The sequence below is a fragment of the Rhineura floridana genome, chromosome 15 (genome assembly GCF_030035675.1).
Source record: "Rhineura floridana isolate rRhiFlo1 chromosome 15, rRhiFlo1.hap2, whole genome shotgun sequence".
In the NCBI taxonomy this organism is placed as follows: domain Eukaryota; kingdom Metazoa; phylum Chordata; class Lepidosauria; order Squamata; family Rhineuridae; genus Rhineura; species Rhineura floridana.
In genome coordinates this window covers 17,439,265-17,466,198 of record NC_084494.1, presented here as the reverse complement: position 1 = coordinate 17,466,198, position 26,934 = coordinate 17,439,265, and the positions used below count along the sequence as shown (strand labels likewise).

Genomic DNA, 26,934 nt, shown 5'->3' with positions numbered 1-26,934 from the left:
GATTCCAGGGCAAGGGGTGTTTTGACAGATTTTCTGCTCCATGTTTGTCCCTCCCCAACTACTGATAACTCCACATTTGAAAATATACAGGTGCATATTACCATGGCCATATTTTTCCCTGTGTGACAATGTGGAACAGAAAATGGGGTGAGGGAAACATTCCTTCCCTCAAAACTGCTATTTTGATTTAATATGCAGGCCTAGCTGCTAGGCCTAAAACGTAAGTGGCGAACTTTTGGTCCTCCAGATGTTGCTGAACTACAACTGCCATCATCCCTGGCTATTGGTCTTGCTTGCTGGGGCTGATGGGAGTTGTACTTCATTAACATCTGGAGGGCCAAAGGTTTCCCCACACCTACTTTTTTAACATTTTACGAAAGGGTGGAGGAATTGGAAGATGGATTTCCCACATTCCCAATGGCTTGTCCCTAGGAATCCTATTGAAATGGGGAGCTTATGAGTGCTTGAATCTTTACAGAAGCCGGGGGGTGGGGGGTTGTGTGTGTCGCTGGATTATGATATTTGAGCAAAGAGGTACTCTCAAAAACCTTGTGGACTTAACAGTATGTGATTTTGAATCTTTCATAAGCCTCCAGGTGATGTATTCGTGTGTAGTGTTTATGGATAAAATTAAACTAATGAGATTTAATAAAAACATAATAAAACATCAATCAAACCATAATAAAACATTATCGGTAGATTCTGAATTGTAATAAAAATACAGAAGAAAAAGTGGATCCCTAAACTTGGACCAAGTACCGTTTTTTTAAATTGGGGCTGTCAGTTGATTAAATTTTAGTTGGTGATGAATCTACCTTATAATCAGTTGATTAAATAAATTGCTGTTTTTGACATACATGTGTGTCATTTTCAGATTCTATTGTGTGAATTTTCAGTTTAAGATATCCCTCATTGCTAGTAGGAAAGGCCCTCTTTAGTGGAACAAATCTGGTCCAGACACTACTTACCATGTGCAAAAGTCTGTTGTCACACAGTGTTTGTTCATTTGTAAAAGTGTCTCATATGCAAGTTGGCATGTTGCAACTTTGCTTTTGCATTGCATTCCTGAATTCAGTGATGATTTGGTGTGGGTGAATTTTCCCTGAGATTTGGAATGTTTTCATTGTGATTGTGTGGGGTACAGCTTTGGGTGGTGTCTTGAGTCCACCTAAACAGTTGCTAGTGCATCTGAGTGACCTTAAATTTAGTATTGGATATTCTATGGTTGCTATTAGTATCATGAAATCTTTTGCTCTGTGAGTGTCTTTGCTCTTTATATAGCTGATCACATGGTGGTCTTCCCGACTTCACCTTTGGGATCTATGTGTGTATTCCTCTGAAGTGATATTTATGCAAGGAAACTACTGTCATTTATACCTTAAGCCAGGTCTTTTAATCATAACAGTGATACTTGTTTAGCTAGTTGTACCAGAATGGGCATGAAGAAGCACATTCACACTCTCATCCAATGAAAATAATGCAGTGTAGGCAGACAGCATCTGTGCTGAAAGACATGGAATGTATGCCTGCGGTTCCTGATCCAACAAATAATGTACATGGATTTCATTAAAACATTTGAATTGCTTGCCTGTGCCTGATCCATTATCTTAAAAAATACATGCATGTTCAGTGTATTGCATTGTGACCAAAACATAACTTTAAACACTTCTAAAAAAATACCCTTTGATTGCAATTCCTTCTTATTTGATAGTCAATAAAAATGGGGAAAACTAAAGGAGTGGAAGTCCTGACTTTAAATAGCGTTAGAGGTGCTCTATGAAAAGAAAAACATTGAATGCAGCAGCAACTTCCTTAGAATTCTACTCAAGGATTGATGGAATATGGTTGAGGGGGAAAACCAGCCACCACAGCATCACCACCGAAGGCTTAAAAAAAGATTACCGCACCATCTTTTCTATCATTTGTCAATTGCCACATTCCAAAATAATGTGGCAAGTGTTGTGTCTAGACTGACCTCATTCATCTTTATTACAATTACACTTCACACATCAGAACCAAAATATAAGCAAGCGTGCCCTTAATTCTCTCCCCCTCCCCACGTATCAGCTAAAGCCGAGTAGTGTACTTATTCAAGCTTGCTACTGTAGGGGATGATCCTGTTCTGCATTGCATATTTCGCTTACCACTCCATCAGCATCTATCCCACCCCCACTAGCGTGAAGTGGATTGTGTCCCTAGTTTGCACCAATCCGAAATTAAAGGTATTGCATGGTGGATCTTGTAAGGAAGAACATTAGTTATCTCTGTGTGGTACCACCAGCAAACCTACTGTATAAAAATAAATAAATCTGTGTAGTGTTTTCTGAGCACTTCTACTGGAATAGCTAAGCTACATATTGCAAAGTTTGAACCTTATGAAACATTTATTAATAATAATCCGACAACTATTTTTTCCAAGGCAGAGTAGGAATACCACAGATAGAAATACTGTAGAGTAGCAATGCCAGTTAATTTAGGGAAATTAAATGATAAAGTTACACACAATCTCTTTGTACTCTTTTTGGCAATCACTTTTTTGTTTTGCTTTTCTAGTTTTTCTTTTCTTTGCAGTTTAGCTCTTTTAATGCTTTATATTTCATTAAGATATCTAGGTTTTTTTGCAGTAAGTTCCCACAGATGTGTGATATCCACTCAGTTACACTCACAGACTAAGTCCTTGGATCTGATCTATCCCGCAGTTGTGGCTGCTTTTCATTTACTCTTGTTACTAAACTCTGTAGAGAGAGAAAAAGACAAATAGAAAATATTGCAATATTTTGTTCTTTTTTCTAGTTTTTTCTGTGCTTTTTGTCTAATAAAGACTTGCCCAAAGTGTTGCACATTTCTTTTCTTTGCTTTTTGTTAATATTAATTTGATTTCTGTTCTGCCATTCGATCCTGAAGGATCCTTCTCTAGTGATCTCACAGTATTCCAGAATGTGTCCATCCACAACTCTATGAGCCCAGCCTACGTGCATATGCCCAGCATCCAGTGCTGTTGAAACTGCAGGCGCTTGATTGGTGCCTAGATCTCCAGTCCATAGATGTGAGCTGAACATACAGCTGTCTTGTGGAGTTAAGACATTTTTGGTGCTGACAGTTAAAGGGGAAAAGCAGATATTACATGAAGTGTAGATCTGTTGCAAAAAAAATGCATTTTCTTCTCAAGTTCTGCAGTCTCACATAGTGTTTAGAATAATTCCATTGTATGTGTATGACATTGTGTGTCATGTCCCTCCACCCCAAACATGGCAGCTAATGATGTGAGGCTTAGGTGGGGAAACTCCCAACGTGATGATTCACAACACTTTGCAAATGATCCTTGATATTACAGCGTGGAACTCTACACAGGGATGTTCTTTGCAGCATGTTGTATAGTCCTGCCCTTCAACAGCAATAGAAACTTGTAATAGCTATGTGGCCATGACACCCAATTGAATAGAACTTTAGAGATGTTGCATATGTGATGTTTCCTGCACAGAAGCAAACACATAGCTAGGGTTATCTGAAGGACCACCTGCACCTGTGTAATCCTGTCCAAGCTGTAAGATCAGCATCTGAGATCCTGCATTCTGGTCCACTGGTGAGAACTATGACATTACACAGTGGTAGAGACTTTTTTTGTGGTGGCCCAACTTCTTTGGATTACCCTCCCCTGTGAAGTATCTGTGGTGCTGTCTCTGGTGACATTAGGAGGATTTTAAAGACTTAATGCTTCTAATCTTTGTTTAACTATGTTTGTGCTTTTAACTGACATTTTATCTGCTGCAGCTATCTTAACTTGTTTTAATGATTTATGTAGCAAATACTGTTTATATGGTTTTAATGATTTGCTTCTTTACCCTGTATTTTGAAATGTCATAAATCTTCTGAGAGTTTTTAACCCTAAAAGTGGGCTAGAAATTATTTAATAAATGATAATATATGAAGCAGCCCTTAGGCATAGTTAGGTTCAGATCCAGGCTCAGCCAAGTTCACAATGACCTTGAGGAAATTTTCTTTAGTCTCCATTTTCCATCTCTGCAGGGTAGTTCTTTACCTATTTTAGACTTAACACAAGGATGGATAAAATACTTCAATTATATACAGAGAAATATAACAGATTCTCTGACTATTTAAAATATAATGTATCATCTTGTCATCCTTTTATCATTTTGTTGCGATTATGGCTACAGCTAGCTGGCTGACCTCTGCAATACCCAGCACAAGAAGGCCGGTTAAGAGGTGGATGTATTCCTGTCAAGATTTCCTGGCTCAGGCTGTTAATTTCTTGAGATTCTTGTAACCTCATGTTACATATAAAACCTTGGATGTTGTTCTGTGCCCTCCAGATCTTGAACTCCTCTGCAGTGGCAGGTCAAATTTGGAAATTCAGATTTTTGGCTTGGGAGGTAATTAGCAGGAGCTAATATCGCCTTAGTCCCTTAACACACTGATAGAAAAGCATCCAGGAATGACTCCTGGACCTCAGAGATAAGCTGCCAGCTGCCACAGAGATTATAAAAGGGTGGTTCAAAGTCAAGTACAAACAGCTGACTTTTAAAAAAATGATTCTTGGTTTTGTTGCTTTTGGTGACAGGAAGCCATGTTCCCCAAGCTGTCAGCTTCCTGCTTTTATTTTTTCCATTCCATCCACAGCAGATCAGAGTCTTTGTCATAAGACAGCTGTCTCCTCTGGCATAGCTGTTCACCATCTGACCTCAGAAGGGGACCTCCTTTTTCCTTCAAAGAAATGAGCCAATGAATTACACTGTACTTGATTTTCACTAGTGGATATCTTAGATTTGTTCTCCATCAGACCTTAAATTTCCCTGACAAGTATTCTCTTGAAAATGAATGACATGGGCATATAGGCACTATAAATGGACTTTATATTTGCTAGAAGTAGGCTAGTTATATTCGTAATGAAGTAGGAAAGAGGTGGTGGTGGTGATCAAATCATTATTGTTCTTCCTTATGTTGATATCTGTGTTTGATATTTTCATACTGAAATGCTGTAATATAAGGGGGAAAGACTTTCTTCAAGTGTCAGATTAACATAACTGCAGATTCTTTGGTAGTATAAATTTTGGGAGGAGAGATCAGCATGATTCTCTGGCCAATCCTTTCAAAACTTGTACTTTAATTTCTAGAGCTGCAGTCTTTATTTGACAATTGTGTGTAATCTATAGTATCTCCAAAACCATAGCTGTCTTTATGGGGGAACCTTCTATCACAAGGGACTTCAGGGGAAGTGGTGCAGCCCTCTGGCTAAGAAGCAGTTGTTAGCAAGCTTCCTAGTCATTTAAAAATGCTTCCTGTTTTCTCATGAGAGGCCAGCTTGTCTGGCATGACAAAAGTGCTTAACCCTATCCTAATTGGGTTGATGTTGGTTTTTCCTGGCAGCCTTTAATAGTTTTGACTAAATGTTTAGCAGTATCTGAAAGAAGTCCGCTAGCTAAGTTTGAACACATGGTTGGTGGGCAGGGCACAGCGCTGTCGTTAGCTTTTAAGTGAGAAGCAGTCCTGGCTTCTCTGCAGCAAGCCTTAAAACAGCAGGGTCTTTATTTTAAAAGCCCAGTTCTGATAGGTTTGTGTGTGTGTAGTGGGGAGATGGATGCGGTGATTTAGATAAAGCTGATTTCTGAGCAAGGAAATGAATGCTGTGCTGCTGGTGTTGCCAGGATCTGTAGCTGTGTAATCCTTTTCCTGTTTGGGGGGATTTTTTTATCTTTCAGAACGCTGCCTGAAGCTGGTCCACCATGCCATTAGTAACAAGAAATATTGAGCCAAGGCACCTGTGCCGTCAGACATTGCCTAGTGTTCGGAATGAGCTGGAATGCGCAACCAACATCACCCTGGCAAATGTCATTCGACAGCTGGGCAGCCTGAGTGAGTATCGTGGCCAGCCTGCGTGCTGCCCTCAGGAGCTGCTGGGCTCTTGATTCAGCTGCCTTTTCCCTCCTCTTACGTTCCTATTTCTCCCCCATCTGTCTTCTATGGGTAGTGCTAAAAGATATTCCTAGCAAAAACCTCTGTGAACCTTGATTTCTCCCTCCTCCTCCTCCTCAACCAGGCTGTGTTGGGGAGTGTGCTTAGAGGGATGAGCAAGGAATGACTACAGCTGAAACACAGATGGAAGGAGTACAAGGCAGGCTTCTTAGAGGACCTCCATACAGAAGCACTGGGCTGGCAACCTCCAATATGTTGAGCACATGATCAAGTGTAGCTCATCTGTTTTCAGCATTTAGCCTGATAGTATTCCTTTTTATCAGAATCCTGTCAGAATGCAGATGCAGTTGCTTATTAATTTGAGCTTTAAACGTATTCAGTATTGAACACTAAAATATCCTAGCAGAGACTACACACTGTCTCCACTATTTGGTATTGTCATGCTGTCTGTTTCTACAGATGACTAATGGGAACAACTGATTTGGGGTTTTCATTTAGCTAGCTTTGTAAAATGGCAGGGTTAAAACATGGGCTGAGGCTTTAAAAAGAGAAATTAGCTGCTCTTGGTCTTTGTTTTACCCAATTTAAAATCATAATGGGATTAGAGTTGTATAACTTGTTTCTCTAGAGTTTTAGCTTTATAAAATGCTTTGCCAGGGGGTCCTCATTTACTCACACCCTTGTGAAGGTACACAGTGTTGAGAGAGTGATTGTACAAAACTGTGTAGGGAGTGTTAAGTCTAAATAGCTGAGTGGACTAATTTAAATTTTCCCAGTTTGAAATGCAAAATTTATCTTTTGGGAAAGTGTGAGTTCATCTAAGGTGGGTAAATGTTCCACTTTCTGGGCTCCTCAGTCCTACTGTAATCAGTTCTATCTTTTCTGGATTAAGCATGTGTTGTAGATGTGTCTCATCCTTAAAAAAAAAAAAAGTATGAGAAGCCTGTGGCCCTCCAGATCTTGTTATCCTCTCATCAGCCCTGGTCAGTGTGGTCAATGGCCAGGATGATGGGAAGAGCTGTTGTTTTAGGGTTTTATGGTTCCTAAAAAGAGCAACAATTAAAGGTGCTCTTGAGAATCTTACATACATGAATGGAGCAGGAGGAAAACAGTAAAGCTACATGGAGTTGCTTGTTCATTTATAACACTTTCTCCTGAGGTAGGTAGACAACAGCAGCATGCTAAATTGACAGAGATCTGGGAAGGCACTGTCTGTGTGTGTACACAGAAAATCAAATTTCTTTCAGCATGAATAAATTACATAACTTCATATGGAAAATACAAGCTTTTTTAGTTTTGGTAACTTTTTATAGTGCCTGTGATCAGCAGAGAGACTGCATAGGAAGTCAATAGATGTGAAAGCCAGCCATGTGAAAGGGCAGGGAACTGTGTGGGGCAGCTGCACTTGAACCCTTCTTAATGTCTGGTCTAAGATGTTCATGTCCTTGCATTTTTCTGGATTCTGAATTTTAAAAAAAAGTAAAGTTGTGTTCATCCCCTTTATGAATTTCTTGGCACTCTGTGCCTAGGTTTTTTAATGTCCTGACTTAGAGACCCACATAATGGCCAAGTCCCAGTGAATTATTGTGCTGGATCTGTGTGTGGCTTTTTCCCCTTCTGCTGACACATCTTTTTTTGGGGGTGGGGGAGGAACAGCAGCACGTCTCCCTGTAAAGCAAATGTGTACATGAGACAGTCTGACAAGTGCATAAACTGCTGCTTAAACTCTTGGGGTTTGAAAGTAGATTACAACATGGCATGCATTGGGTTGCAGTGGAGAGAATTGCATATGTAGCAGGCACTCCAGCTAATATCAAGGGAGTATACCTTTTTGGTAGTTTGAGCAGAGGTTCATTGGTACTATACTGTATTTTAGGTCGCCCCTTGTGAATGTGATCCATTGAGTAGTGTCTTGGAACAGAGTTCAGATCTCTGTTCTGCCCTAGATAGGGCATTACTCTTTGTTAATCATCTGTAAAGTGGGAGTAGATAGTACCTTAACTCGCAAAATTGTTGAGGAAAGGAAAGAGAGGTTTGGGGCTTGGGAGGTTCAGTTCTCTTATTTAAAAATGCTGCTACAATGCATAGTAACGTAGCTACTAAGAAATTTGACCTCTGCATAGAATTAAGCTAGCAGAACAGCAGCAAAATCCTTTTGAATATTGTGAATTCATAACAGACATGTAAACCAAAGTATTTAAGCTTTTGATACAGTGAAGCCTGACTCTTTCCTTAGGCAGCTACCAAGTAAGGATTGCTTTGGGGGGCTTAATTATTGAACAGAATCATCAGAACGGTCTGGATATTTCTGTAGGACGAAACTGGTGGAAGGTAGCCTGTTCTTGAAGCCAGTGTGCATTTTCAAGGGAAAGAGCCCGGGGTGGTGGTGGTGGACCTGCTTCTTTTTCACTCCTGCAGCATTTATATTACTGTAACACCTGGAAGTTGGTGAGCCTCTGCATCCTCCTTGAATTGTTTTGGAGAGTGGCATATTGCCTTGCTTCAGTTAACTCCAGAATAAAGTATGCAGATAAACTGGAATCCTTCTCACGTTATATGTCGCCTGAGCCCACCTGTTTCTTTGTTGCTGTTGACTGTTTTTCCTCCCAGCCCAAAAGAGACTGTGCAAGGAGGTAGGTTTGTGGGTTGTGGGCCACTTTCTTTTATGGGGTTCCTGGTATAGCCCAGTGGGGAGGAGAGCCTGGCTGGGAGTCCAGAGTCTGTGAGTTCAAATCCCCGCTTGGGTCCCCTGGGTATAAAGGGCCAGCTAAAGATCACCCGCACAGGGAGTGGCTCAGGGGTTATGTGCCCTGCCACCTGTGCAACCGTGGGCAAGCTGCATAGTCCCAAGGAGCCCAGTTGCTCCCCAGCTGGCAGTTGCGGACAAGGCAGGGGCTGGCTTGTGCAGCTGTGGCAAGCTGAGCAGGCCCTAGCCAGCTGAGGAGGACTAACCTCAGAGGGAGGTAATGGTCAACCCCTTCTGAATACCGCTCACCATGAAATCCCTATTCATAGGATCGCCATAAGTCGGGATCGATTTGAAGGCAGTCCATTTCCATTTTGTGCGGTTGCAAAATTTGACACACACGTTCCAACTAGGCCAGCATAGCATGGCTGAGAAGCAATACTACATGCATAAAAGGGATGACCTAAGAAGTTGCCAGACACAGAAATCCCATCTCTGCCTCCCCAGGGATAGGCTAGTTCCCTTGGGTACACAGGCACAATGGGACAATAAAATGTGGGTCAAATACAAGAGCAGGTGTTGCAGTTTATAAAGGCATATCAAAGGCATGTGTGCTATAATCAGCGGGATGGCCAGCATTGCACCAGAATGAAGCATAGCTTATGCAGTTTAAAGTTTGAAAAGATCCCTTGGTGTATAAAGTGAGAAAGAATATAGCATTGCAGCTTTACTTGGGTGTACTTCTGGCTATACAAGCATAGGTTCAGGCTGTATTCTGTATTCCTCTCCCTCCCTTCTTCATGGTGAAAAAGTTTGAAATGTAAGTGTGGCTATCCAACAGTATAAATGCAGTGATGCAGTTCCCATGAGGGTGGGATTAAATGTGTCTTATTATTTATTTATTAAATTTTTATCCCATCTTTCCTCCCAGAAGGAGCCCAGGATGGCAATCAAAAACACTAAAAACACTTTAAAACATCTTAAAAACAAAAGACTTTAAAACATATTAAAACAAAACATCTTTAAAAATGTATTAAAACAAAACATCTTAAAACATCTTTTAAAAAAAATGTTAGAAGCATAGACACAGACTGGCATAAGGTCTCTACTTAAAAGGCTTGTTGAAAGAGGAAGGTCTTCAGTAGGCGCTAAAACATAACAGAGGTGGCGCCTGTCTAATATTTAAGGGGAGGGAATTCTAAAGTGTCAGTGCCACAACACTAAAAGGTCCCATTCCTATGCTGTGTGGAATGGACCTCTTGATAAGATGGTATCTGCAGGACGCCCTCACCTGCAGAGCACAGTGATCGACTGGGTACATAAGGGGTAAGACGAACTTGAACCTTGAAGCAGGTATGGAGAGGTCATAGTTCAGTGATGGTAGAACACATGGCATGCAGAAGGTCAGTCTCTGGCAACTCTAGTTCAAATGATCAGGTGTTGAGCAGGGAGAAAGATGTTTGCCTGAGCCCTTGAAAAGCTGCTGCTAGTCAGAAGTCATAGTATTGGGCCGAAATCTAGCTGCTATATGGACCAATGGATGTGACTTGACATAAGGCTGCTTTATACTCTCATTCATATGCATGTTTATTTCCCATCTTTTGTTTTTTCTCTCTCCAATGCTCAAATGGGATCATTTGACAGAAATCAAATTGCAATGCAGGCACCCTTTTTTAGTATAAGTTGTGTCTGCATTACAACATGTGAGGGAATATATCCTAAAAGCAAGTATTCTACAAAGTTGTTTATGGGGACCCCTTCTCTGCATCCGGGTCTAACTACAAGACAGTGAATATTCTTTTGAAATCTGATGAGAGCATCCTAACAATGAGAACCTAGTGTTTGAATTATTTGCTTTCCCCAGTATTGCGAAGCCCCTTTGCCGTGCCCACCTCAGCAGCTTTTCTGTTTTCTAGGTGGGCTTTGTAGCCGGTATATCTTCAAAGCCTGGAATCTGCATACATTTTGTAGGTGTGAGAATGAACAATGGAGGTTTGTCTGGTCGTGGTAACATGTTAAAACTGAATTGCTTTACCAGAGCTCCATGTAGATGACATCTAAGAACTTGCTAGCTTCTTGCAAGACAGTGCCACCTGCCTCACTGCCTTAGCTTCCACCCTGAATATACTCTGCATGTTTTTACCATGTTTTAGAATTCTTGTCTCATGTAAATATACATTTTTATTTCTGTAGTTGTATTCTGTCTTTCAGCTCACTGGGACCATTATGGTCCTACTGGGCTCCTATTGGGAGAAAGGGCAGGATATAAATTTAATAAATAAATAAAGGTAGCTCATTAGATTTGAAACCACTTGGGGATGGGGATCTTTCTTTTGACCCTTCCCTTTTTTTCTTTAAATTTCATTTTAGGATTTATGTAATCTCCTTTGCTTCCATGAGAAGATGACCTCTGGATCTAAATAAATACTGGATGTTTTGCTTTGTTGGCTTCTCAAATATACTGAATGCCTGTTCAGGCTTCTTGGGTACCAGTAGGAGCTTCAGGTGCTCTGTAGTTTTAAATTTCATCTTTAAATTTGTAATTGTTTAACTTTAGGTTGCTTCCTTCAGACAACTTGTTGTAAATGTCTAGCAGGAACATGAAAATCTCCCAACTCAAAATTGGACGCATTGTTTTCAACCTTGAAAGCACCTTGCTTTGTTTTTTCATGCTGCCACCTGCAAGTAATAAATGATTCTGTGCCCAGTGTGAAAGAGAGCTAAGAGATGGGTGGTAGCATGTAATGAAGTGAGCCCTTTAGAGCTTTCAGAGGACAATGAAATGTAGCTGTCACTGTGTGTCTATGGGCATCCTAGAAGCTAAAGAGATCACAGACCTGCAAGCTGAAGGCTAATACAACAATATGATCTGGTTCATGGCTGCCCTCCTTCTTTGTGACTTTATTGAAATCTTTTTTTTATTATTTAGCTTCCTTCAGTGTTCTACAAGTGCTCTGGAAGGGTTATGTTTAGCCAGGCTAGTTCATACAGTTCTTTTTTCCCCTACGTGATTTGCTTGTTACTCATGTCCCAATTAGGAGAACAAAATATGCTGTTTTCAGGCATTCCTTCCTGTGAATAAGAGGACTAAAATATTTATGTATCAATACTTACTGCTGCTATGTGTGTACATACAATTTATACAGCACCCCTCTGTCAGTTGACATGTGGGGTACATAAGAAAAATGTAATTAACAGAGAGTCATTGCCAGGTTATTTTATGATACAGGAAGAACAAGAGACTGGGCATTTAAAAGTGTAATATTCTTCTGTTCTTTTCCAGGTAAATTTGCGGAAGACATATTTGGAGAGCTTTTTACTCAGGCAAACACCTTTGCCTTTCGAGTGAGTTCTCTAGTCGAGAGAGTTGACCGCCTTCAGGTCAAAGTCACTCAGCTGGATCCCAAGGAGGAGGAAGGTAATGGAGCAAAATTGATGTACTTTTAGACCAACTATGCTAAATAGCTGAGAAATGCTTGTGGCCTTAAAATGAACTTGACATTAGGGTGGGGACACTTGTTAGCTAGACTCCTTATGACAGTCTACCTTTGCATCATGGATATGTGTCACCTGACAGTAATAACAAAAGGGAGGACCTCTTGGTCCCCTGCTCTGCAGGTTTAGAGAGACACAGGCATAAATCTCATTTAGCAGCAGGCACTCCTTTCAGCGTGGCTCCCTTCAAAGAGCTTCTGCCCTCTTCCCTTCTGATTAAGCCATGCAGTTTAGCTGTTCCTAATGACCATGCCAGTTAAGCTGCAGGGATTTTGGAGAAAGATGAGGAACTCGGGGTTCAGGAGGTCTTGCGAAGCAAATGCACAAACCGTTAATCACAGTGGCATGTCAGCTGCCCAGGAATCGCAATTACCACTGAGTCCACTGCATTTGTGAGGTGGGGCTTCCACATTGTTCTGGCCTGGTGATCTGTAAGGCTTCTGAGCTTTATTGTTCTCCATAGATTTTTTTAGAAGGCAGTAGTTTTTGTCAAAAACCATAATTATCTGTTATAGTTAATAATGTTCAAACACTTGGCTATTATTTGACTGGTCAATTGACCAAAGAGTTTTTTGTTCTTTTTCCCCGGGGGGTGGGTGGGTTGGACTGATCAAATGCCAACCCTACTTGGAGTTTTTTCTGAACGCATGCAGATCTTCTCTTTGACTGAAGGTTTTTTTTGTCTCCCTGTTCCGTTATTGTGTTGTAGTTTTTCTTTTTTTAAAAAGCACGCATTTCAGATGATACTGCGAAAAGAACTTGTCTTGAAAAGCTTCCTTACTGATGTGGCAGAAAGATCCATGTTATGATAGCAGAGTGTGTTAAGAACTATAGCTGGGCAAACATTGGCTTAGCGTGTGTTTGAGGTGACTTTAGTTTTCCTTATTCTTTCTTTCTCTCCTTTTAGTGTCCCTGCAAGGTATTAACACCAGGAAAGCCTTCAAAAGCTCCACGACTCAGGACCAAAAGCTCTTTGACAGAGACTCTGTCCCTGTGCCGGTTCTTGAAACTTACAGTGTCTGTAATATGCCGCCACCTCTTAATATCCTTTCCTCCTACAGGTAATGCACCTTATGTTTATAACTAAGAGAAAAGGCTGCCCTTCCAATTGATAAGGTCATGGACCTGGTCTGAAACTGCTTTCTTCCCTAAAGACTGTGGTGTGGCCCAGCTTGACCATAAGAGAACCTGTTGACTGACCAAAGTGCTGGTGGACTTTTCTTACAAAGGCTAACATGGCTTAGTCTTTCAGAGAAAAATTGAGAGGGAGAAGATGGAGAAAGATAACAAGACACAGAATTGGAAAACAGAGAGGAGATGGGGACAAATCTTCTGCAGTACTAGAACTTGAAATCACTCAATTGAAATTAGGATAAAGAAAAAGTGCAGCTTCCCACAACACGTAATTGACTTCTGTGCCATTTCTACAATAAATGGCAATGGCCTCTAGTTTTAGAAAACTTTTAAAAAGCAGTAGACAAATCTATGTAACAAAGGGCGTTTCAGTGGTGGTTAACCATGATACCTAAATGGAACTTCCATGTTCAGAATCAGCCTGAGTATGCTGGAGGATAAACAAGGGCGGCCTCTTTCTGCTGTGCTTGTGAGGTTCCAGAATAGCGGTTTCTGCTGGAAACAGCACACTAGACTAAACAAGTCTTTGCTCTAATTGAACAAGATGTTTCCAGTCTTCATTCTGTAATGCAGGGATGCCCAATGTAATGAGCCTGCAGACTGCATTTTCCTTGGCCAAACTGCTCAAGGGCCATATTTCCCCCCCCACCCCAGCAATGACATCATTGCATGCTCTTCTACACACACTCCTGCCAGCTCCAGAATTTGACAGGGAAGGGAATGTGCAAGGTGAGGAGAGTTGCATGGTACTTCCCTACCTTACAGGTGTCCCTCCCAGTGGGAAGTAAGAAACTGCCCCATCCAACAGAGGCCTCTTGCTTCCAAATAGAAGAGATGTCTGTCTGCAATGTGCTCTGTGGGGCTGCCCTTGAAGACTACTCAGAAACTTCAGCTGGCCAAAATCCAGCAGCCAAATTGCTGTTAGAACTCTCATAACCCCTGTTTTAAAAGCTACATTGGTTTCCAGTTTCTGGGCCCAATTCGAGGTGGTCTCATTACTGTTTAAATGCATAAACAGCTTAGGCCCCAAATATCTGAAAGACCACCTCCTTCCCTTACAGACCCTCTCAAATGTTTAAGATCAGCAGAAGGGGCTCTCGTAGTTCCACTGCCCTCAGAAGTGCAGGGAGTGGTGGCGGCCCAATTCTCTATGGCAGCCTTTACATTGTAGAGTTCCTTCCCCACAGAGGTACATCTGCCATCTTTGTTATATAGTTTGTTTATTAAATTTGTTAGTAAATTTTCTTCACAAAAGTGGACCCACTTTCCATCATATGTTGAAGGCGCACCTCTTTACCCTGGCCTTTGACACCTGAGATGTGTATTTTCAGGGCCCATGCTATTCCTGTGACTGTAATTTGTTTTGAACTTTTCTTAATACTAGATTTTAAATGGCTTTAACCTTCCCCGAGACCTTGAGGTAAAGAGTGGGTAAGATTATGATAATAGGCTTGAGAGCAGCATGTGACTCTCCCTCCCCACGTTATACTGGATTGCATGGGCCAGGCACTGTCCCACTGCTTACCTGGCAGCTTCCTCTATTGTTTCCTGATGGGAGAGGTGCCTACTCAGTAAGAAGAAGCAGCTGCAGCACACCTTCCACTCCCAGTCTGGTATGGGGAGGGGCTGTATCTCAGTGGTAGAGCTCACACTTTACATGCAAAAGGATCCAGTTTCAATCCCGGGCATCGCTAGGCAGGGCTGGGAAAAACTCCTGTCTGGAATGGCAGGGAACCGGTACCCGCCACTGTAGCTAGGTGGGTCATTGGTCTGAGTCTGTATAAGACAGCTTCTTTTGTTGAGAGAACTTAGAGACAGGAGTCTGATGTGGTTTGGGGGCTCCACTTGGCTATCCCTGCTACTGAGATTATTTGTAACTTCTTTTTTTGGGCGGGGGGGGCGATTTTGAAGATTGATTTATCTGGGGAAACTGTTCTTTATTCTCGTGGTATAGATTATGTACTCATGCTGTAGGGCAGTGAAGTTCTAATGGCACTTAAATCAATTTCAGTGATGGCAAGCCTAGTATATAACTTCTGTTTATGTTCAGGCACACTCTCCTGTGTAAACTCGCTCTCCCATTTTTACTGCCGTTGTGCAATTTGCAGTGCATACATTTGCGCATGTTGTTGCCTGAAGTAGGTGCAGACTGGGAAGTGTGACTGTCTGTTGGTCCCTCTGCACCTAGTCTCCAGAGATGGATACTGCAGTGATGCCAGACAGCTTTTCTTTGCTTACCTTCTAACTGTGTCGTATCAGCCTGCTAAGATTGCAAGCACAGTGCAGTGAGGGTAGAATCAGGGTTAAGAATGCCAGTATTTCCTCAGCCCTTGTACACAAATATCTTTGAATAGGTAAAAAGTAACTTCTGCTAGCTGGAGGCAGCTGTTTTTGAGATGTGGCTGCCCTGTAAAGGAGGGGTGTGTACATTAGGGACAGGAAACCTTGGGCTCTCCAGATGCACTGGGGCTCTCAGCTCCCATCAGCGTGATCAGGAATTGTGGGATGTTGCAGTCCCAGGGTCCCAGACTCGTCAGAACATAGACAGCTCTCCTTGCTTCTTTCAGGAGCAGACTGCACTTCCTTCTGAGCTTTCATTGGCAAAGCAGAGATGCCCAGGGAAGAGTAGACAAACCGACCTTTATCACCTTCCTTGGCGCTCTCCATGAGGCTTAGAAGTCTTTAGCCCAAGTCTGGGGACTTACAGCCTCTTATCTCCCACCTGCCCCATTCAGCTGCAGCCCATTCCAATCTGTTTGCCGGTTGGTCTACTTGTAAGAAAGCAGTCAGTTTAGGCACTTCTTCCCCACATGGGAGTTGCAGTCCAGCCGTATCTGGGCTGCAGGTTCCTTAGCCCTCCTGTTCACTATGAAAACGTTGCCTTCTGCATCTTGAAAGCACTGTGGATGCCCTTACTAGGACTAGCCCAGAAAGGAATGGAAAGATTTCATTGACTCCAACTTGCACCAGATGGACATGCATTTGTTTTTAAAGGGGGCAGGGAATGTTTTCATTCATGGACCGCATGCTTTGCACCTGAAAACTGCTGCATCTTATTTGGGCTTCAGATAAACATTTACCATTTTGATCTGTCTCTCTCTCCCTCCTAGGGATGATGGCAAAGAAGCACTTAAATTCTATACAGATCCATCATATTTCTTTGATCTTTGGAAGGAGAAGATGGTGCAGGACACCAAGGATATCATGAAAGAGAAGCGGAAGCATAGGGTGAGACGAAGAGTGTCTTTTGCCTTTTTGAGTTTTTTTAACCCTTTAAACAGGGCAAAGAGAAGGCAAGATATATCACCACTACCCGAATCCAGGTAGCTTTTCTTAAAAGATGGTCATAGACACATAACAATAATAATGTATATCCAGCTTTTCCTGCCAGAATTGGATCAGTTCTGATTATTTCATTTTAAGAAGAAAATTCCATCAAATCTGCATCATTGTGTGCTTGTGCTGGAGCAGTCATTCTGTTTTTTCACTTGCAGGGATAATATTAGGAGCCTTTTTAGAAAGTCTAGTATGTTGTTAAGTCCTATTCAGTGTCTAAGGATGAAGTTCTATGCATGCTTACCTTGCAGTAAGTCCCATTAAATATAGTAGGATTTCCTTCAGAGTAAATGTGCATGAATAAGATTGGGCTGTAAACTGCTTACTCTTTTGTGCTAATCTGTTGAAACTCATTGGACGTGGATAAGGCAAGATGTCCTTACATTCTGGAAAAGGGTAAGTGCATTGGGAACCTTTGTCTCCTTTTCCTCTGCAGTGACTCAATTGTGGTGGGATTGTGCTCAAAAGAAGCTTTTCCTAAACTGGCTTCTCTTCCCCTGGGTGGTTCCTTTGGGAATAAAGGGAAAACGGTGAAGCCTCCCTTCATTCCCCAAACAGCAATGGTGGAGTTGCAGGGCAGGGAGAGAGGAGAAACAGACTGAAAGGTGAGCCAAATTTCCCCACTCCCTCTGCATGCTCTCTTCAGAGGCAAAGGGGGCTCTGCTTTTCTTTGCTTTCAGAGAGACTGTGACTTTGGGGATGGTTTTATTGCACATGCACAGTGGCAGACAAATCAGTATGGCCGGAGTTTCTTGAAGTGAATCCTATTAGTCTACTCCACCTAAGTTTCAGGTAATACTTTCTGGGAGTTGGAGCACAAGGATTAGCATATTAATAGCTTCTCCTGTGCCTCAACCACCTGGGGCAGGGGGCAACACTTGATCATCCCTGTGTCTTTTGTTCAACACCCCTGTAGATTGTTGTAGTAAGCACCCCATAGGGATACTGGGCTGTGCAAACAGCAAGTACTCCTCTGTTGTGATAGGTAAAGCTGTAGCTCAGTGGTAGAGCACCTGCTCTGCTTGCATAAGGTCCCAAGTTCAATCTCCACCATCTTCAGGAAAAGCTGGGAGAGAACCCCTGTCTGGAGGTGCTGCTAGTCAGTGTAGGCAATACTGAGCAAGATGGACCAGCAGTCTGACTTTATAAGGCAACTTTCTATGTTCTATGTAGCATGTGACTAGTGATAACAAGCAGGCTACTTTTCCATTTAGAGCTATGTTAACTGCTAGTCAAGGCCTTGCTTAGGAAACAGAGCGACTCAACAGCTCATTTAGGAAAGCTTTTTTAAAGGACAGAATATGGTGAAACCGACTGGTTCCACATCAGAAAGGGTGTGAGACGGGTATATTTTATCACCATATTTGTTTAATCTATATGCAGAACATATCATACGGAAAGTGGGATTGGACCAAGATGAAGGAGGTGTGAAAACTGGAGGGAGAAATATCAGTAATTTAAGATATGCAGATGATATCATACTGCTACCAGAAACCAGTAATGATTTGAAATGAATGCTGTTGAAAGTTAAAGAAGAAAGCACAAAAGCAGGGCTACAGCTGAACATCAAGAAGACTATGTAACTTCAAAGCTGATAATGAGGACATTGAACTTGTCAAGGATTATCAATGCCTTAGCACAGTCATTAACCAAAATGGAGACAATAGTCAAGAAATTAGAAGGCTAGGACTGGGGAGGGCAGCTATGAGAGAACTAGAAAAGATCCACAAATGCAAAGATGTATCACTGAACACCAAAGTCAGGATCATTCAGACCATGATATTCCCAATCTCTATGTATGGATGTGAAAGTTGGACAGTGAAATAAGTGGATAAGAGAAAAATCGACTTATTTGAAATGTGGAGGAGAGGTTTGCGGATACCATGGACCACGAAAAAGACAAATAATTGGGTGTTAGAACAAATTAAACCAGAATTGTCACTAGAAGCTAAAATGATGAAACTGAGGTTATCATACTTTGGACACATAATGAGAAGACAGGCTTTACTAGAAAAGACAATAATGCTGGGAAAAACAGAAGGGAGTAGAAAAAGAGGAAGGCCAAACAAGAGATGGATTGATTCCATAAAGGAAGCCACAGACCTGAACTACAAGATCTGAACAAGGTGGTTTATAACAGATGCTACTGGAGGTCGCTGATTCATAGGGTCGTCATAAGTCGTAATCGACTTGAAGGCACATAACACACACAAGGAAAGCTTAAAAAGCTGTGAAGAAAATCTCTTCATTTCATACTTTGGTACAACAGAGAAGCTTTTACAGTTGCTATTGTGTCATGTGCTGCTTTTTATTCACGTACTTATTAGATGCTCTAGCAGTACATGAGTGACTTTTAAAAGGCTCCATGGGTCTTTGAGAGCATGGTTTGGATCAGCTTTACTTCTGTCAGTGCAATAAAATTGGATGGTCCTTCAAACTAACCTTATTTAAGCCCATTCTAATTGTTTCCTTTTTTATATTTTCTAGAAAGAAAAGAAGGATAATCCAAACAGAGGAAATGTGAATCCTCGGAAAATCAAAAGCCGGAAGGAAGAATGGGAGAAAATGAAAATGGGACAAGAGTTTGTTGAGTCGAGGGAAAAACTTGGACCTGGAGGGTAAGAGCTCATTCAGCAAACAGTGAGCTTGCTTGATCTGACTGTGATTCACACTGCTGTGTAATTTCTTTGATTTCACCTTCCAATGTCAGTCCTACTATGGCTTTTTGATTCTTCCAGTAATGCCATCTACTAACTAAATCCAGGAGTGAAACAATTAACATAAGGGTGCATCTTGCTCTGTGTATGCATACATGTGTGTGTGCACTTAAAATTAGTCAAGGGTTTTTAAAGAAGTGTTTTCAAAATTTAAATTATGCTTGGGGTGGCCTGAGTGCAAGCACACTAGTGCAAAAAAAGGGGGGCAGGATTCCCCCATCCAAATGCATTGCGATTTGCCTGTGATTAGGTGTAAGTTTCCACTTCTTGAACAGCAGCCCTGTGTCACGTGACAGCCCACATGGAAACTTGAGGGGCTTTCAGACTGTTTGTGATCTGGCACAGGGGGTGGTCTGTTGCTCAGAGCAAAGTCAAGCTTCTTACTGAGCATGACCCAGCCCACAGGCACGCCTGAAGCAGCTCTTCAGATCCTAGCCCATTTCAGTTTTCACTATCTCCGGTGCAGCTGTTCAAGGGCTTAAGAACTGATTTCCACAGTTCTCACACTTCCTTGGTTTTGATAGTTTTCTACAGGATTCCTGTCTCATTCTGCTTCCACAAAGCAGTCTTCTACTCCCAAATACTGGACATTCTTAATTGGCATAATTCGGGAAGCAAAGAAAACCTGTAAGGGAGGAGAGACGTAAGCAGCATGGTAAAAGATGTAATGTATATGATGGTGGGCACATCTGTGCATGCCGTGCAGTGTGATGGATGGTCTTAAGCTAGTAGCTGCTGGACACCAGTGCCTGGAGCTACTGCCAGTTGTTACAGGGATTGAGGCGGCTGCTCCTGGTATGACTCTGTGAGAGCAAAGTCACGGCACGCTCTGCATACTGACCATTCTCCACAAGGAACTCTGCCACTTATAAGAAGAGAGCTCTGCCTGCGGAATCCAACTTGAGGGTACTCACACCCAAACTGTGTATTCCTGTTTGGACCCAGCACATGATTGCAGAGGGCTGTCTCAATGGCATTTTGGACATCAGAACAATTCTCAGCTAGTTAGCTGGCAACATTCTATGCTATAAATTTTTACCCTGAGGTATAAGCACATGATATGGTTCTGGCTCTTTCTGATACTCTCTTAACACTGGAGGAAAAGGTTAGGTCACACCGTTCAGTAGCCTGTCTCCTTTTAACTGAACTACGGATTTAATGGAACTGTCCATTTCAAAGTTGGATGCCACAGCAGGCAGGGGAAAGATGATGGGCTAGTTTGTTAGGTTTAGTATCCACTTTCCCCCATAAAGTCAGCCTTCTGTCTAGGCATACATAGCATGATACTTACCCTTTAAATTTCCCAAGCTCTGCTCTTCTGAAAAGTATTCCTTTCTCTTCCTTGTTTGTGGATTTGGCACTTGTTTTAGCTGCCACGGAGTTGCATAGTGGAAGTCTGAAGCATTTCTGCCTTTTTCACAAATGTTTTTGCTGGGAGCTGTCTAGGTCACACATCCATGTCTGCTCCCACCTACTCTCTCTTTAAAAACGTGACAGGAGAACTTCTTGTCTAAAGTTACTTCTAAAACTGCATTCTTTGTGTTGTAAACGAAAAGCCTTTAGTTGTGTTGGAATGGAAGGATAAGTGGCCACCACGGCTGTGCCATTGCCTGCCCCTTTTCCAGGGTTCATTCTGCAAGGCCCTGATCTGAGGTTGTCAGAAGAGAGCTAGCTGCCCAAAGTATCACACTTTTCAGAGGCCCTCAATATGTGCCTGCTACCATCTATTTTCCACACTGATGTGTTCTAGCAATGAACTGTAACTGCCAATGAGGTATCTTAAAAGGCTTATTTAAATTGTTCTGGCAGGCGGGTGAAACTTTGATAACTGTATTTTACATCCATCATTTGCTGCCAGTGCCTGTCAATTTGGAGATGTAAAGCAAATTTGTACAAACTAAAGGAACATAAATCTGAATCGGAGTTGTAGCAGTAAAGTCATAATGCTGCCCGCATAGCAGTTCCCGCTGCTATAATGAGGGTATGTGATTTGCCTGAATTGGTCTTGATTATGGTTGGGCTCCATGACCTCTCTTCCCCCTCCAGAAGATTTTTTCCCCCTATTTACGAGCTTGCCCCTTTCACAAGGTAGCATTCCATGCAAAGGGATGGGGAAACCACCTTTGAATGGAAGGCTAATTGTGTGAATTCATCATTGCTTATTCTTAAAGTACTTCCTCTACTTTATCCACGGTTTCTTATAAAATCCATATATGGTTAGGTCACTTTCAGATATAGAGGTAGGGACAGCTGGAGCTGTAAGGAATTAGCAGCCTTTTGGAGGGGACTTCCCAAATGTTCGGAACACAAATTGCCAAAAAGTAAAAATGAAATAAATAAAAAAAGAAGCCATATGTGCACTTTTCATATCCCTGTCTGGCACTCCTACCTCTGTCTGGGAAAGGTATGGAATACAAAGCCTCACCTCACTCCCCATAATGGTCTGATGGAGTGACTACACCACATGGGAGAGGAGTGCTGTTCTAAGCCACTAGCTGTTTATTTCACCCACAGCGGACTGGATCTAACCCCATGTTTGTTTAATTCTGTGCAAAGGCAATAAAGTTTTAGAACTCACCTTCATGTTAAAAAAATGTGCAGCTACTTAAATTTTGCACACAGACTTCTTTAAAAAAAAATTCAAGTCATCTTATATACATTCCTGTAATTAATTGAGTTGTGTGCACACACACCAGTCAGGTTGTGTGTGCCTCGAATTGTGCTCAATCTTGACAACCTTGATCCAGGGCCCAAATTGAACCAAAGACTTTGTACAGCTCTAAGATTAATTGGGGTTTTAAACTCTTAATTAAACATACAGTTGTAGTGGTCTTGTAGGCAACCTAATCCAGTACTCTGCTCCACACAAGAAAGCTAAAGTTAAGCATCCCCTGCAGAAGACTACCCGGCTTCTGTGGACTACTAGTGAGGGAGATCCCACCACCTCTCTGGGTAATTGGTTCCATTGTCAAGTTGCTTTTATCAAATGCTTCTGTTCATGTTCAGCCAAAATTTATCCTCCTGTAACTAAAGTTCATTAAATCTAATTCTGCTCTGTGGGACAGCAGAGGACAAATCTTTGGAGGTGGGTCATTATGCATTGATATGCTTCCCAATAAAATTGCCTGGACATAGAAAACTATGAGATCAAGGAGCTAGAACAATCTCCCAACATGTTCATTTTCCACTTGCAAGGAGTTCCTGACATGGGGGAGGAGCTTTCAAACAGGCAGTCATCCACCTGTAGTCTGAAGTACAGTCCAGAAAAAGCTGTACCATGTGAAACTTCTGCCATTGTTCTTTCTAACATTGTTGTAATGCTTGAAGGACATGACAGAAATCAGAATTTATAGGGCTGGAAAAGGCCTGAAGGCAAACCTAAACACACACAGAGAATTCTTCACATGTTAACCCATATCTGTTCTAACACAGCCAGTCACATGCATGCGCATACTAACGTGTATACTGATTATTATGCATCATAAGCCGAGAACAAATTAACCCATCTTGCCTCTCCGAAATGCTTACACAGATTACGTGAAGTATGTAAATAGCCCATGTAAGATAAGTGACCCCACATCTCGGGAAGGGGACAGACACACTTGCACACACCACCTGCAGGTGCCAGATGCAATGTACACATGCAGAGTAATATGTGAGTCCCCTTTCTAAAGACTGTCAATCCTAAATATTGGGTAAGATGCCATAAATTCAGTACCAGAACAGTTCTGATCTTGATTGCATTGTTTGTGTTTCTTCCTGACTTGAATATGCTGGAAGTATTCTTTACTTGGAATTAGCCTGTGAAACATTGGAAAGCATGGATCTTATCTGATGTGGTCTGTGTTGTTTTGTCTTTTTTGTGATTTTAGATACCCGTCTAATATGGTGTATCAGAATGGCAGCATTGGTTCCAACGAGAGTGTTGATGCCAACTACTACCCACCACCTCCACAGTCGGATTCAGGTTCACCATCACCTCCTTCATTCACAGATGACAGTCTTCCACCACCACCAATGGAGTTTAGGTAAGCACCACTGAAGCAACAGTAAGTGGAACAAAAGAAGCACATTAATCTCCCCCCACCCCAAATCAAGTGCTTCAAACAGAACCATCATGTGCCTGTCATAAGCCCGTAAGTGAAGCTTGCAAAAGCAGCTTGGCAAACAAGGATGTTGTCCCATAGTTTCTTGCAAGATAAGCTTCCCTTTTCTCATAAGGTGCTGCTTAGTTTAGGATTCACACAGCCCATGGAGAGATCATTATGGTGTTGTGTGAAATGCAAGTGTCTCACCATGATTGCACATGGCTGAAAGCAGAGCTTCGAAAAGTTACTTTTTTAAACCACAACTCCCATCAGCCCCAACCAGCATGTCCACTGGAGTGGGCTGTTGGGAGTTGTAGTCCAAAAAAGTAACTTTTCCAAGCTCTGGCTGAAAGCCACTGTGAATCAAACTGGTGAGGAGCAGCTGTAGTTAATTCCCACAGTAGGGAAGCATTTTACTAAGGTAGACTACTGCTGTTTGGGGGGAGGGGTAAAAAAGCTTAGATGTGAATGCACATTCATATTTCCTTCTGTTACCGTGAGGGCTAGGAACTTTTACTTAAATAAAAACTGATGTTTCAGGGATATGAGAGTCCTGTGCAATTTTGTGTTAACATGCAGCATTTCTAAAGCAAGTTCTGATGGATTTCCTTGCATCTCCAAGGTGGCTTTAGGAATGATTCCTGTAGCTAGCTTAATGGAAGGCAACCCTTTTGCTAGAGCTGGTTTTATTTTTTTTTTAAAAAAAGGACAAACCCTGGCAACAGGAATCTTTTTATCTTTTACACAAGCTGTGCTCAGACACTTTCACATGTGTGCATGTGTTGGGATCCTTCCAAAAGTCAGCCATTGGATGCAAAATGGAATATTAGAACATAACTCCTAAACTCATGGGCCTCTTAGCCAAGGGTAATCTGATTTATTAGAGGTTGATGTCAAGAAAACTTGAGAAATCGTTCTTTCCTTTGCACCATAGTAATGTCCAAATACGGCATTTGCAAAACTAACGGAACTTTCTTCCTGCTCCCTTCCTTTTGTCCCAAATCTCTGCTCTCCACAGCTATCCAGCACACAATCAGAGTGGTTCTGTAGGGCTGAAAAAGTCCGGCCTAGTCAGCCCAAGCCACCCTCCGCCAGCTCCACCTATTGGCTCACCACAGGGAGCCAGGCCAGGATTTGCACCACCTCCTGCACCTCCACCCCCACCGCCGATGATGGGTGTTCCTCCACCTCCACTGTCAGGCTTTCCAACTGCAGGCATCCCACCTCCACCGTCTCCCCTGTCATTCCCACCTCACCCCGATTTTGCTGCCCCACCTCCCCCACCACCTCCAGCAGCAGAATATGCTGTTGTGCCTCCATCCCTGGTTCCCCAGTCAGGAGGAGGTGCACCGCCCCCTCCTCCACCCCCACCCCCTCCTGGCCCTCCTCCTTCGTCTTTTGGTGGCAAGGATGCTTCAGAAGCTGCTGTTCCGCAACCAGATTCGATGTCCTCCAAGTCCTCATTGCCAGCTGTTAGCGAGGCTAGGAGCGACTTGCTTTCTGCTATTCGTCAAGGTAAGTCTCTCTTCTCATCTTGCATATCCAAGTCTTGCCTCCTGAAACTGCACCAAGTTTAGGAAGCTTGTGGTCCTCCCAGATTATGTTCGACTTGCTCATCAGCCCCAGCCAGTGTGGCCAGTGGTCCTGCAACATCTGGAGTGCCACACGTTCCCCATCCCTGAACAGAACATTTCTTCTGTGTGTGTGTTTTAAGGAGGGTGGAAGGGTTCTTGGGGCTTTATTATCTTCTGTCTGCTAGACTTCTGGTCCTTAGCAAATATGTACTGGGAATGCCTGCAGCAAACTATCTTCTTTTACTCCCATGAAGGTATCCTCTAATTTTGAACCTTTGCAATTTGGCCTGTAAATATCATTGTATACCACACACCACCTGACCAGGTAACATTTGACAAGACAGTGAAACATCCTCCTTGTCTGACTCTTCTTTGGTTATTACTCATTTGGATTTTTCAGTGCCAGTGGTAGTTTGACCTCTTGTGTCCCATCCAGCTGCAGTTGTAGCAGAATACCTTTTATTAGGACCAGTTGAAACTTACAAAACTGTTAAGTCTAAATAACTGCTGGCTTTTATTTTTTCAAAAGGAGAGTGCTCATTGCTGCTTTATCCCGGTATGCTTTACAGCATACCTGAGATCCTTTGTGCTTGGCACAATTGGTCTTGCAATAGCTTTTCTGCTGCCCAGTCCTCAGATGAGCACGTATTGGAGGCAGGCCCCTGCCGTGGCCTGTGCCAGCAGCATCTTTTTTTCTCATTCCACCCCTGCACCAAGTCCATAAGCATAATTTGAGGAATTATTTCATGAAACTTGAAAACTAGCTGCTTCTTTTGCTATTTTTTTTTCAGTGGGCCCTAATAAAGATTTTGCACAACTGCCCAAATTTCCATAATCCCCTCCCCCACCAATGCACTAATATGGCTGCCCACATGTTTTGTCAAGCTGGTTCGGTATGCTTAGATGACATTGGACAGCTATCCTTGGGCTGGTCTCAAGACATCACTAAAAGCCACTCTTCCCTAGAAGGAGCCTTCAGTCATCTCTTCTTTCCCTCCTTGCCAGGATTCCAGCTCCGTAAAGTAGAAGAGCAACGTGAACAAGAGAAGCGAGACGTTGTGGGCAATGACGTGGCAACCATCCTCTCACGCCGCATTGCGGTAGAATACAGCGATTCTGAGGATGATTCTTCCGAGTTTGATGAGGACGAATGGTCCGATTAAACACCTGCCCACCATCGGGGGGAGGGGGGAGAGAGAGAAACCCATATAACCTCTGAGATTGTCAAAACCTCCTCCCCCCGACACACACAATACTTTTCTCTCTCTTCCAGTAACCAAAGATTAGTGTACTCAACTTCCAAGTAACCACCAGCCTCTTTTTTTTTCATTGATGGGACGTGCCTCATTCCCAGCAAAAATGAAACTGAAACTAACCCTGTATCTCCATATTCTCAGGGTCCTAAAAAAAATAATAAAAAAAATAGTCTGGTCTCTTGGGGTTGGAAGATAATTTTAAAAAGAATATTGCAGGTCCTTGCTGCTGCAGTGAAGGGATGTTCTTGAAGATGGCTCTTCCTCTTTGCACTGTGTTTTGGGCATTGGGAATACTCAGCAGTGAGCTGATGACTTGCCTTATCCGACCCATTTGGGAAATGGCTTTAAATGTCTATTCTCATTCCATTCTGTCAAACATCTATAAAATGCTAAATTAGAATATAAAGCCAATGTTTTAAGAGAGTTTCACTATATACAGGACAATTAGTTTCTCTCCCCCGCAATCCTGTTTTGACAGTGCCCCCTCCAATCTAAATGAGAGGAGGGACCCAGATGGTTGCAGATCTGTTCCCCCCCACCTCCATATCGCCCAGCTGTTTTCCCTAATGACAGAATTAATGCCTGTTAATTGGGTATGACTTTCCGCCATGTGCCCCAAATAGGGAGCCATAAGCATCGGACATGATCTTGTGTTGTAGTCAGTGGACCAGTATCTTGGTCACTTGGGGACCATAAGTGGATTGGTGCTTTTTAAAA

General features: G+C 42.5%; 1 protein-coding gene across 3 annotated transcripts in view; it reads left to right on the top strand.

Moving 5' to 3' along the window:
- Positions 1 to 26,397, top strand: part of WASF2 (WASP family member 2) — a 49,675-nt gene extending 23,278 nt beyond the window's left edge. For 2 of the 3 annotated variants that reach the window (XM_061596363.1, XM_061596361.1), the window contains exons 2-9: positions 5,718 to 5,871; positions 11,901 to 12,035; positions 13,020 to 13,173; positions 16,357 to 16,474; positions 19,070 to 19,200; positions 23,172 to 23,327; positions 24,406 to 24,902; positions 25,967 to 26,397. In XM_061596363.1, the coding sequence (XP_061452347.1) occupies positions 5,742 to 5,871; positions 11,901 to 12,035; positions 13,020 to 13,173; positions 16,357 to 16,474; positions 19,070 to 19,200; positions 23,172 to 23,327; positions 24,406 to 24,902; positions 25,967 to 26,124 (1,479 nt within the window). In that variant the 5' untranslated portion in view covers positions 5,718 to 5,741 and the 3' untranslated portion in view covers positions 26,125 to 26,397. Of the gene's footprint in view, positions 1 to 5,717; positions 5,872 to 10,987; positions 11,123 to 11,900; positions 12,036 to 13,019; positions 13,174 to 16,356; positions 16,475 to 19,069; positions 19,201 to 23,171; positions 23,328 to 24,405; positions 24,903 to 25,966 lie in introns of those variants that run through there. The other variant, XM_061596364.1, reaches the window with a different exon arrangement.
- The last annotated feature ends 537 nt before the right edge of the window (positions 26,398 to 26,934 follow it).